The 13412-nt window shown below is 46.4% G+C and overlaps 1 protein-coding gene across 2 annotated transcripts in view; it reads left to right on the forward strand.

The window, feature by feature from the left end:
• Positions 1 to 2531: 2531 nt before the first annotated feature.
• The window catches only part of NRP1 (neuropilin 1), a 113243-nt gene continuing 102362 nt past the window's right edge, over positions 2532 to 13412 (forward strand). For both annotated transcript variants that reach the window (XM_058025291.1, XM_058025301.1), the window contains exons 1-2: positions 2532 to 2762; positions 5944 to 6118. In XM_058025291.1, coding sequence (XP_057881274.1) covers positions 2696 to 2762; positions 5944 to 6118 — 242 coding nt within the window. In that variant the 5' untranslated portion in view covers positions 2532 to 2695. The remainder of the gene's footprint in view (positions 2763 to 5943; positions 6119 to 13412) is intronic.

Consider the following 13412-nt stretch of genomic DNA (forward strand, 5'->3'; position numbering starts at 1 on the left):
CTAGTTCCAGCCTGCCTGTTTCTAGCCCGCCTGCAGACACAGGCATGGGCAGAAGCAGGGTCATGGGCAGGGGCAGAAGCAGAAGCCAACAAAGGAAAGAATTAGGTGTACAGAGAGTATAACAGCATCAAACTGCATTTTAGTGCACAATATTAGGGAACTGTAATCACGGAACAGAAGGGGAATGTCTGGAAAAAACTCAGAGAGTAGTGGTGAGAGAGTGTGCAGTATGAAACCAACAGACAGATTTCCTACAGACTTAATCTCCAGACTTCAGCTGACCTTAAACTCAGGGCTTCAAAAGGGCAGCGAGGGAGAGTGAGAGTAGAAATCTCAGACTCAGGGCTAGAGACAAAGGGATGGAGGAGGCTGGATTTGTGTATGGTTTCTGTACACAGATGTAACACATTTGTAGTTAATCTGTGTGGCTGCAGACTGACAACTATGTTTGAAAATTATTTCAAACAAAGCTGTATCTTCAGAGTGGACAGGGGTTTACTGCCATGGCTACACTTGGAGGATGACCCTGTCCTCAGTAAAACACAGCTCTTTTCCCACTGCATCCTTCAGAAAAACTCCTTATGGAGTAGGTATTCTATCAGGCCTTTTTCCTGATGAAGCATTAACAGAGTTTGCCTTGACTGTGCACCAGTAACAAATTGTTTTCAAACTGTCCTGGGACATGACAGAGGCTGACATCCACCCCTGGCTGTAGGTAATTTTCCTAGCACAGACCCATCTTTGGGAACCATTTAACTCTGTGTTTCAGCTTTCAGCCTTGGAGCTCTCCCTGAAACCCCTACCCCAGGGACTGGATTGCCCTCACATAGAGGGTGTACAAAGTACTCCACATAAAAAAGCAGCTGGGTTCAGCAAGGTGATCACTCCCCAGGTGCAGGGACAGCCTGTAAGGCAGGGCAATAGAGCAATTCCTTGGACAGGGCCCGTAGGTGGTGAGCACCAGACCGTGCAGCCAAAGCAGCAGGATTCAGAGCCTGGTATGTCCCCGCTTTGTTCCTTCCTCTGGTGCCTGTGGGGGTGGTGGGGAGAATGCTCAGGAGGAGACACACACTCCCCAGTGGGGATTTCATGCTGCACAGCCTCCTTCGGGAGCAGAGCCGGCCCTGGGGGACCCCAGCAGCTCCTCAGCCCCTCAAGAGGCTTCATGAAAGACTGACAGAGTGAGGGGGGCAAAGCTGCAACAGGAGCTGAGAAGAGATGGGAATGACAGCAAGAGTGGGAGAGAAGGGACGTGGGAAAAGGGTGGGAAGGGAGGGGATACAGGGAGGCAGATGTGCAGTGGCCAGATGAGCCTGACACCTGGGGGTGCTCTGACAGGGGTGCTGGCAGCTCACCCCACATCAGCACAGCCTGCTTCCCCTAGGACAAGAAGGGACGGTGGCGTCCCAGTGGGGAAGGGGCGGGGACTTCGAGGGACACGCACTCTCTCACGAAACAAAAAAAAAAAAAAAAAAAAAAAAAAAAAAAAAAAAAAGTGTTGGAAGGGGGAGAAGGTGGCGGAGGAGGGAAAGGTGGCAGAAGGGATGGCCCGGGAAGGGACGGGGCAGGGTTCCCGCGGGGTCCCGAGTCGGGAGGCGGGAGGGATGCGTGTGTGTGTGCGTGTGTGTGTGGGGCCGGGGCGACGGGGGCGGCCGGGCAGGGCACGGCAGGACACGGCGGGGCAGGGCACGGCAGGACACGGCGGGGCAGGGCCGGGCAGGGGCGGCGGGGCAGCGCAGGTGGTGCCGCCGCCCGCATGGGCTCTACCTGCCGTGCCGGGGCCGCCGCCTCCCGCCCCCCTCTGCTCCGCTCCGCGCGTTCCCCCTCGCCTGTCCCCGCCTCGGCTGAGCGCCAGAGCTGGGCTTGCCGTGTTTGTTTGTTCGTTCTTCCGCGCTGCCGATGTCTTGGGGGGCTGAGGAGGAGAAGGAGGAGGAGGAGAAGGAGGAGGGCGGGGAGGGGGAGGGGACTGGGGCTTGGGAGACGGCGGTTCCTCGGCCTCTCTTATTGCCGCTGAGTTGCGCTCCTCTTCCTCAGGCTGCGAGCAGGAGCCGCCCGGGCGCTTCCCACTTCCCCGGCCGGCCGGCAGTGCCTGCTGGGCAGCGCGCTCGCTCGCTCGCCTCCCGCCGGGGCAGGTGAGTGCGGGCACCGCCGGGCACCGCCGCCCCGAGGCTCCCGGGGCTCCCGGGCTCCGGCCCCGCGGGAGAGCGGCCGCTGCAGAGCGGGGCAGGCAGGGGGGACGCAGTTTGCCAAACTCCAGCGCCAGGCTGGTCACCGCTCACGGCCGCTTTCCCTTCCTTGTCTCCCCTCCGCAGAGCACCCTCGCCCAGCAGAGCGCTCCCGAGGTGCTGGCAGCCGCCAGTATTTTTTGTCTGTCTTGTTTGTGTGTTTGTTGGGTTTTGTTTTTGTTATTTTTTCCCCTCGTTTTTATTTGGCTTTCTAGTCTCGCTGGGAATGGCAAGGGCAGCGGCGCCTGGAGAAGGAACAAGTGTGGGGAAAGGGAGAGGGAGCCGGAGCTAAATGACAGGATGCGGGCGGCTTGAGGCACAGAGCGAAGCCAGCCTCCTTCTGTCCCCGAGACTGCCCCTGCGGACCGTGCTTTCTGCTCCTCACTCCGGCTGGAGGATTTAAGGAAGAGTTGTGCGTGGAAGGCATTTTTATTTTTTTTTTCCTCCTTTCCCTGCTGTCGGAAGGGAAAATGGATTGGGGACTTCTCCTACACTGTGCAGCCCTCACCTTCACCCTGGCCAGGGCTCTGCGGAGCGGTGAGTGTCACGGGCACGGCGGCTCTGGGCTCGGGCACATTCGGGGCTCCGGGGGGCGGGCGGCGGTGCCCGGCGGGCCGTGGGACCGGCACCCACACAAACCCGGCTGGGGGGAACTTTCTGCCCGAGGAGGGATGCGGCGCAGCCCTCGTCTGAGGATCGCCCTCCCCGACATTGCTTTCCGACTTTATTTTCTGCTTTTTTGGGTTATTGTATAAAGCAGGCTGCTCATTCTCACTAGATCAGGACAGCCAATTATCTTAATAGCGTCCTGTCCCATAGGCAATTAAACGTCTCTCCTCCGATATCTGAAAGATAATGAATGCTTTAAAGCGAAGGCTCTCTTCCCCGCCCGCCCTTTCTGTTTTCCAACGCGTAAATTTTTAGATCATGTCTCCTACTAGCTGTGTGTGTACCTGCGAATAGTCTGCACACGGAGTACCCCTTTCCCAAGTCTGCAGTTTACGTGCAACTTACACTGTGCCAAGAGGGGAGCTGAGCTTCTCTGTGAAAGCTCGAGACTTCCTTCCAGGAGGAGAAATCCCAGAACAAATGAGTGGTGCGTCTAGTTTACTGTCAGGCAACCCTTGAAAACACAACTAATTAAAAGCACCGTGCTCCTCCTTCCCCGAACAATGCCAGGGCACTGTGAATATTTCACTGCATGATGCATTTTTAAAGATGGTCTAATTGTGGGACTGCTTGACGTTTAGCTCTTGCACATGAAACAGCTCATGTGAGTCTTCCTTTCCTGAGAAATCCCGAGCAATTACTATTAACTAATTATCAAATATTTACTTTTTTCTGGCTGGGTTTTCAATCAAAGTAATTAAAAGAAGAGAGCACCCTCCGCTTACCCTGGTATATTGTTTTAATAAGGGACCGCAAGTGGAGTGTCAAGCAAGAGTATTAAAATCACATGTTTTATGATGGAAGTTAATCTCTTTCCCAATATGTTTTGAGGAGGCTGCTTAGTTTAATCAGGAGCTCCGTCCTCCAGTGCTGTGGCACAGGAGCAGAGGTGCTAGAGGGGTGCACCAAGCCCGGGGTGGGGATGCTCCCAGAGGTGCCCTTTGCTCATCCCCCAGCCCAGCTCGGGGTGTGGGCAGCTGCCTCCCACACAGACCCACACTGCCACCCTGTACCTCTGAGGGACAGAAGGAGCCACCCCCGTGCTCTTGTTGGTCATTTGTCCCTGTGCAGAGCAGGAGAGGAAGTTGCTGGGCAGAAGCCTCCACCAGGAGTGGTTGATGTGGTGGTCCTGCTGGAGGCACCAAGGCCATTAACCCCCTCTACAACTTACCTGACCTACTAATGCCACCCTCACCTACATGCAGTATTAGTGTCCACTAAATTAATTCATTAACCTTATTTGGAACTAATGGTCCAAAGTCATTAGAAACTGCTCTTCTTAATCAAGTGTGAGAGAGATTGCACAGAGCCAAGGAGTCTAGCAGACCGCATTATCTTATTACACTGTCACTTTCCCAGAAGTCGCAGATTAAGGAGCGCTGGTGGTAGTGAGTCCACCTCAGCGTCCTCTGAAGTGACTCTGTCAAGTGACTAGAAGCAGCCCTGCTTTATTTCAGGCGTTTAACAGATGCCAGACCCTGCCATGATGTTTGCAGGGCTGGAGTGGGCTTAATGAGACAAGATCACTTTCCGAGTGTGCTTACACAGGGAGGAGAAGGCAAGATTCCCTGAGAGCCCCAGACAGCGGATTAGCAAGATCACCAGTGACAGCTTTTGAGCTTTAAGCACCAATGCCTTTTGTTCTGGTCAGAGGAAAATAGCCTGTTTTGCAAAGGCACAGCAGAAATATAATAAGATACCTTTCCCAGCAGCATGCTTGGCAGCATCTGGGTTTTGACCATACCCCTTCCCTCCTAATTTATGGCAAATAATTTCTATAAAGAGTGTTGCTTTATGCATTTTTGATGTGCACTTCCTCATTCATTTCCATTTGACCTGTTTTTTCCTACAATAAAATCCTGTATATTTATAAATTCATGCTGAGAGCAAGGATTGCCATTTTGCTTTCACAGGGAATGTATTAGATAGAGCACTGCAGACTGTATATACCATTATTGAGATGTAGTGATATATAGTCTTGCTTTAGTGAGGACATTCTTCCTGTCCATAGTTTACTGTCATGTTTTATTGCTCAAAATTAAACAACCAACACTTGGAGAAAGTTTTTCCTACCTGAAGGTGCCCAGAAAGAAATCCATAGTAGTAAAAAAAGTGATAACACAAACCTGCACTGGACAGTGAAGTGAGTGACTGTGTGGGTTGGATGTTTTTGTCCCTTTTTTTTCCTATGAAGCTTAAAATGCAACCCTGACAATGCTGACCCAAAGGAGTAACCATCACACTTTGTGATTCAAGAAACTTTTGCAACTATTTTGCCATTAGAAGTAAATCTTTGTTGTTGTTCAGGGGAGGAAGGAATGAAGGGAAGAGGAAGGGAGGTTGTTCTGCTCCATTACTTTGATGCAGTCTCCAAGCATGAACAAACGTCCTTGAAAGAGTAAATAGCGGATGATTTCTGCTTCACTAGAGCTACTTTGTTCTCTTCTATCCTGGGTTTGAAGAGCACAGATAGCTTCAACCTGCCTAGATTTATGGACTGATAAAACAAAGGGAGGGTGTCCTGAGAATGAGCTTGGATCCACCAATACAATCCCAATGGTCGGTGACACAGACCAGACTTATCCTGTAGCTGAGCAGGGCATCAAATGGCATCTCTTAACATCTCCTCCCAGCTTTTCTTGAAACTTCATACTTAAGAAGAGTATAGTTTTTGGAGGTAATTGTGTCCCATGCACCCTTCTCAGCCAACATGAACGCAGTTATGAAGGGGCAAGGCCATAACGCTGTAAGGGGTACTATTGGAGTGGAGGGCTTTTTAAAAGGATACTGTTTAGTAATGGGAGTGCCTTCTGCTGTCTGCTGCCTGTCCAGCCACCGGGTTTAAGGAATGGGGTACGGGAGGGAGTCCTCTTCCTCCGGTAGATAGTAGCTCAGATGCCTTTAAAAGCAGAAGGATGCTAAGTTAGCCTGAAGAAGGCTGCGGCCCCGCAGCATTCCCACGGCAGTCTGCCGGGTGTGCTGCTGCGGGCTGCGCCCGGATGCTTGCCGGGGGCACTGAGACCAGCCCATGTGTTCCCTTCCCTCGCAGACAAGTGCGGCGACACGATCAAAATTTTAAGCCCCGGGTACCTGACGTCTCCCGGCTACCCGCAGTCCTACCACCCCAGCCAGAAGTGCGAGTGGCTGATCCAGGCGCCGGAGCCCTACCAGCGCATCATGATCAACTTCAACCCGCACTTCGACCTGGAGGACCGCGACTGCAAGTGAGCGAGCCGGGGAGGGAGCGGGCAGGGAGCGCTGCGGAGCGCCACGGCGCCACCTGCCGGCCGCCAGGGGCAGCGCCGCGGGCAGCTCCGGGCCGGCGGCGAGCGGGGCGGGCAGTGTGTCTGTGTGTCCGTGTGTGTGTCCGTGTGTGTGTGCGTGTGTGTGTGTGTGCGTGTTAAAAACGTCTTCGCAGCTTTCTGAGGTTTTTAGGCTCCGTCTGAGCTGCGCCCGCCCGGTGCGCTGCGGGCGGGGGCGGTGGTGATGCGCGGAGTGGGGACGCGGTTGTGGTGAGGCGCTCTTTGCTGGCCTGCTTGTTTTTGTAAGTCTCGTGTTTGAGTTGGAGTTTGAAAAAGGAGCTCCTTCTCCTTTTGTAAGTCTCTTGTTTGAGTTGGAGTTTGAAAAAGGAGCTCCTTTGCCTTTTGTACCCCCACGACTACAAGCAGCCCATGGAAGAGACAGGCCGTTTATAAATTGGCAAACCTTTCTAACGCAGAGTTAGTCCGGCAATTACCCTCACCCTTCAAGGGGCGGTGGACTGGAGGACTGATGGTCGTATTTCCTTCTTTCTCCCTTTGCTGCTGATTTATAGCCAGTAGCTTTTCTTTCCCCTCCTCCTGCTCTCCTGTAGTGCCCTGAGAGGAGAAAGGAGGGAGCTGAGCTCCCTTTGTCCCCTGTCCTCGCATTCCCTTTGACCACCCCTTCCAAAAGTGGGAAGGAGAATCGGAACCTCCCAGAAGCTGTTCTCCACTTTCCCCCAAATCTGTAAATCTCACAGCTTGCACAAGACAACATATGGTCAGATCATTCCCCTCTTCAACATGCCCTCTAAATTCAGCCAGCTTGTTGCATGAAGAAAATATTTTAGTGATTCATTATTTAAGTATTTTCTGGACTATCATAGTTATTTAAATATTTCTTGTGTATCATAATTTTTTATCCCCTACTGATAACCGCAAGAGAGTTGCTGTTGATTAATGCTACCAGTCAAGATTTTCTCTGCCTGTCAGAAAGATTAAACTCAATAGCCAGTGGTGTTTGGTATTTCACGGTAGTATACAGGATTTGGTCCCGTAAAATGATGTTCAGTTTATCAGGACTGCTTGTGATAGACCATGAGATGAGAGTGTTGGACTTTGGAAAAGAGAGCAAGTGTATTCAAGCACTTCATTTTTACTATGCATGTCTTTGTCCTATTATTTAATAACTTGATTACTTAGATCACAATTATTGTTTTCTCTTAAAATGAAGTTTTTAATGATGCATTGTGGTACTTCATTGCTTTTTTATGGTATTTTATAACCACTTATAGATCAGCATTGCAGTGCCATAGTTGAGTGATAATGCAGGGAAACCCTGTGCTCATAAAATGAAACTTTGTGAAAATGAGTTTTTACTGTGGTGTTGGAGCTGCAGCTCATATTCACACCATATGTTCACACGCTGACTTCCCATTCTTTAATTTTTAATGTCTTGTACTCAGGCAATGGTTCACTTCTCTGTGTCTTCTTGATACAGGTTTTGCTTTCATTCTGTGGAATGCTGCTAATGCTTTAAAATATTTGTCACTCTTTGCTTCATAGAGAGAAATTAAGAAATTAAATCAAGCATATTTCAGTGTCAAATCCTTTTTCTCCATTGCTAGAATGCATGTTTTTCCAACTCTGTAAAACCCACATGGTCTTTGGCAGCAGTAAAATGGTGTGCAGCCTACAATTATTTGAAGAACAAGTAATCTTTGTGGCACAGTGTTGTGCTAAACAGTGCTAGACTGAGCTGAACTGGGTCCAGGGAAAGGACTGAATCCCTCCCTCTGCTGCTTCCCTCTCAGTGTTCATTGTCCACTCTCCCTGCTGCATTATTTCTGCCCCTGAAATGGAGCCCAAAGCAGTAATGAGATGGTAGTGGGTGGAAGGAAGTCTCTCAACAGGGTTGTTTGCATTGTGTTTGCAGTGTATGATGGTGATGACTTTACCATTATTTTGTCTGTGCTGAAACGCTAATTTTCTAGGCTATGCTAAATTACTCAGCTGCTACTTCATTTATATTGAAAATTGCTGTTTTTAACTTGAGAGGGATTGTATTTGTGGGAAGAAAAAAAAATCAACAACAAAAAAAACCACCAAAACCTTAGGACCAGAGTGATTATTTCAGCAACAGGAATTTGTCAACAATCTCCATGGTCAAATTTCAGCATCTACTTACAAAATTCACATTCCTTGTACTTAATATTTAATGCAATGGGTGATTAATGCAATAAATGTATCACAGGATTTTTTTCTTTTCCAGCTAAGTACATTTTGTTTCTCTAATATGCTTAGCTTATTAAAAACCCAGTTTGCAATCTAGAAATGTGTAATTTAGGTTACAGTCTAGTTTATTGAAAGGTTTAGCACTGGAAATTAATAACCACTTAAATATGAAATGCAGATAGAAAATGGGAGATAAGGGAATTCATGTCTGGGAACAAAAAATGTCCCATACAATTAGAGTAGACTAGAGAAGATTAGCTTGCTGGCCTAGCTCCCAAAATCCTCTTTATAATGCTGTTCATTGCAACTTGGACCTTAGTTAGCATTGAAAACAACTTTAATAACAGGGAACCCCTGAGCCCGGGAAGGGAAACATTTTGAGTTTGGAAAGGTTACCTTCTTGTTCTGTAGTGCCAACAAGAAAATCAAGAGGCTTTACCTAACTTTAAAAAATATTGCTGTATATGGAGGGCTAGATGTATTGAAATGTAAAACTGGTGAAAGGTTGGTTCTCTGGGGAGAATCAAAAGCAGCACGTTTAAGCACTAGCTGTTACTGAAGCTGTTCCCAGTTAGTCTCTTTGTATGTTAGGGTTTGGAATTAATTTAAGAATATGCCCTTGATTTACCTACTTATTATGCTATGCTTTAATGAATAAGTATTTCTCAAATGACTGCTAATAAAATTCATATATGTATGTTTTTCTGACAATCAGAACCATTTGAGTTGTTTTAAATTTCAAGTAAACATGGTGAAAATTCCTTTTTCTCTGGAGGCATTCCAAAGGACTCAACTTTCAGTTTTGAAAAATAAAGATAGGCAAATAATTAAAAAATATGTTCGCACAAGCTAGGTTGATCTAATAAAGAATCTTCTAGACAGGACTACTGTACCAGCATTATGGAAATACTGGGTTTCGACAGGAAGTACACAAACATGTCGACCACAGATTGTTATCAAGGACATATATAATGAAAAAATTCACAGTGTCTTTAAACATTTAGCTCTAATGAGTGTTATGCCTCCTCGTCAGGAAGCCAAGAAACAGAAATTATGGTTGCACTTTAAGAGAAAAGTAGTTTTTGCCATTTTGCCTTTTCTCAAGCAAGTCCCAAAAATAAGCATGCATTCTTGGAGTCAGGAATACGGTTAAAATGAATAGAAGAGACAAAACATATGGCCACATATTAGTTAAAATGCTCCAGTGTTTGTTGCATGTGGTAAATGCTTTTCAGCACTTAGTGCAAGCTGTACAAGTCTCGTGTTGCTGAAGTATCCTACTGTGTAAATGTAGCCATCTTGAATCTAGTAAAACTTTATACCTAGATAATAAACAAGAATGTCACTGATACAGTACTTTGAATTTATGGAACTTTTCCGGTTTCCCAGCAATGCACACTATCAGCATGATAATTTATAATGGTTTGTGACAAATGTTGCTGAGCAAAGAGGTGTGTGGTTACATTCAGATCAGATGTCATTATCTAGGGAGCAATAAAAATTTCACAGACACTAGGTTAAAAACATTAAGAAAATGAATGTGAAGCTTCAGAAGAAAAGGGCTTAAGAAAGGTGGAGGGTTGGGTAGAAAAAGCCCAACAGTGGTTTTCTTACTGACAAATTATTAACTTTGTTGCCAGACTTGACTGTATTGTTTTACAAGGTTTTCAGAGATATGCCACACAGCACTATTATTATAATGGCCATCATTTATAGATGTAGTAAATAAATATAATTCTTGCTTAACACTTGTGGATTATATACAACAGTGCTGTCAAATCTCTCAGAATGGAAAAATTGCCCATTTTGGAAACATTCAAGTTATAGGAAAGATGTCATAGATAATTACTCTTCATATTGCATTTACTAGGGATTAGTTACATGAATGAGAGCAGAGCTATATAGAAATTGCGGTCAGTTCTAGAATACAGAGAAAAAAATCTATGTTTGTTTATATAGAAGAAAATGCCTCCTCCAGATCCTTGGGTAAGGAAGAAAGTGTAGGTATTCAGACCTACAGGGTGAAAGTACAGCTCCACATAACTCCCATAGACCTTAATGATGTTAGAAATTCATTCATCCATTTTACTTCTAAATAATGTCAATGGATTTATGCTACAAAACTGTAGGTATAATAAACTCAGGCTGGTAAAATAAACAGGAGCAAGCAAAGTCATGGCTCAGCCTTCCTTCAGTTTCTGCAAAGTTTAAGCTTTCATTTGCTTTTGTCTAAATCCTGGTTCCTATTTTTCCATGCAGCAAGGTTTGCTTTGTGCAGGCCTCATGCCTCGTGTCGGTTCCTTTTGTGCAGGGGTGGTTCAAGCCCTTTGGGCTGAGCTGATGGGAGTAAGAGTGCCCATGTCCTTGGTGCCCAGCTGCAGAACCACGAGGAGTGATCCTGCTGGGCTGCCACTGAGCCTGTCAGAAGGGTTCTGCCATCAGCTGCACACAACAGCTGCTTCTTGACTGCCCCAGGGGCCCTGGAGCCTGCACAGCCCTGAGCTGCTCCCACAAACTGCCCCAAGGTGTTCTGGGCTCAGTGCAGCCCCCCTGCCCATGGGAGCAGTGGGAACTCTGCCCCCACTCCCACAGAGCTGTCCCCCATCATTCCTGGTGACTGTGGGGAAGGGCTCAGCGCAGGCCCCGTAGGATGGTTAATGGCTGTATCGGTGTTTGGATAGCAAATGTCAGTCAGAGCTTCCTAATTCCCTCTGCCTGGCCACCATGGGGCTTGGCAGGCACAGTGCCTGCCCCTGACGAGGCAGGGTGAGCAGCACAGGAGCAGAGTTACTCAGGTCTGGGAAAGGCAGGGGGTGAGTTTGCCCACCACTGAGCAGAGAGGTGTGAAGGAGCCAAGGCCTCTGAGCTTTCCAACAGAAATATGGCTTGTCTGGCTGGGCACCATCAGCTAAGCATCAGCATGGGCCTTTTAGTGGACTTCAGCAGGACAAGGTATCCAGGAGACATGGGAATACCCCCTCCTCCCTGCCGAGGGCAGCTGGAAGGATGCCTGCCCTCCCCTGCTTGCTCTGGACTGGATTCACTAATCCGCTCACACATCACCCACCCTGGGCTGCACTGCCCAGGCAGAGGTGGGCAGGGACCTGGACATCTCTGTGTCAAAGCCAGAGTGGGAAGTGGGCACTGACACTGGGAAGGCCATACCTGGGCTGAAGAGGCAGCATCTTGTCCTTTTTGTCTCCCTCAAAAATCTGTCCCTAAGAGCTGGTTGGGGTTACCAAGAGATAATTGGAAGTACTAAAGGGATGAAGGGGGCCATCCTTCAATCTATTCCTAAAACAAAAAACAAGTGGGTTTGGCTTAGTTTGAGATGGGTTGTTGCAGTAGATTGGGGGCCATGTGCTATCTCATGTTTCAGGGTGTACTTTATACATTTCTCTGCTATGTATATTAAGCACATGTAAAGCTTTTTCAGGGAGCACTCAGCTAGACCCAGACAGCCCTTCTGGAGACCACTGCAGTTTGGTACCCTCCATATGGCTGCAGGAAAAATTCTTCTCAAAGAAAGGAATCAGTTCAGACCCTGTGCACGATCAAGGAAGCAAAAAACTCTTGTACCCCCAATTTTTTTTTTAACTTGAAGACTTTGCATTATGAAAGTATATATAATATCTCTTTGCCACAAGATTCCACATGTATCTGCACACACAGGTACAAGTATTTAAAGATGCTGTTATTTTATTGTAAGGATTAAATGAGAATTAAAGGAATTTGGAAATTATATTATTTTCTGATTATACAGTGTAATGAAACAATTCCTTTGGTTTTTATCCAAGCATTTAACTTTTGTGAAAGTCTCTATTGTCAAACTGTTTCACAATTTGTTCTTTTAGAGTAATGGTTTTTGTTTGAGTTTTCTCAGGAAAAGGTATTAGGAAATCCATGACCAAAGTGTCTGGTCATAGCTAGAGGGTCTGTGCAGGACTGTGTTCAGGGCTGAGGGGTGGGATGGAGAGTCCATTATTGCACTCTGTGTATGGGTGCATCCTCTGTCACAGCAAAGTTAAAACTACAAAACCATATATATGGTTTTTCATATATACATAATATATGGATGTATATATGAAACATATGTATATATGATAGAAACATCATATATGGATGTTTCTATTAGTCTGAACACTTAACTGTGAGGAGAATTCTGTCTAGATGTGCTACAACCAGATGCCCTTGAGACAGGAAAAATTTGAGGGTCAAATGTGGATTCCCTTAAGCCTAATCCTTCATCCTTTCTGTGAACAGAGATAAACAAATTCAGAACAAAGGTCTAAGTCCTTTCTAAATTGAAACCCAGAGTTGTTGGAATTAGCTCCGTGAAACTCTCAATATGTTTTCAGTCAACCCCACATTGCTCCTCTCTCCACCCTCCTCTCCTTTGCTAATCTAATTGGAACAAAAACCTATGTGTTTCTGTTAGTTTCTTAGTTTCTTAATCATAGTTTATTGAAAGCTATAACATTGGATCATAATTTGATAATTATGATATAGAGATCTTTTTACAGCTAATGTGAACCCAAATTAAATTATTCTCTTTTGCACTATTTCCAAGGAATGAAATTATGCCTGAAAACTAGATATACATGCACTCACATGTCATGTATATGTCTAGGCTTATATATCACACCAAACTGCTTGGATATAGGCATATTTTATGTGCACCTCTTTAGGGCTGTGCATATATGCCTGTATTTATGTATATGTTATAGATTTCTTAGTTTATGTAGAAGTTCCTAAAGTAAATCTACTAATTAAAGCCCTAATACCCATCTTAAGGCTGATAATTAGGTATAAAGAGAAAAAAAACCCCAGGATTAGTGTTCAGATCATGTTCCAAATGCCTCTTAATTGGGTGTTTGTAATCAATCCTGATTGCAAGAGGCAATGGTTTGGCAGAATAAAGAATGAAAAAGGCTTAGCCCTGCTATTCTCTTGTTAGTTGACTTGGCCGTAGTATTTTAGGACAGGATCCAGTGTTAAACAAGGTAATTTTGTCAGCCTTAGCAATCCTTATAAAACATCTAAA

This window comes from Melospiza georgiana, chromosome 1, assembly GCF_028018845.1.
Source record: "Melospiza georgiana isolate bMelGeo1 chromosome 1, bMelGeo1.pri, whole genome shotgun sequence".
Lineage (NCBI taxonomy): Eukaryota > Metazoa > Chordata > Aves > Passeriformes > Passerellidae > Melospiza > Melospiza georgiana.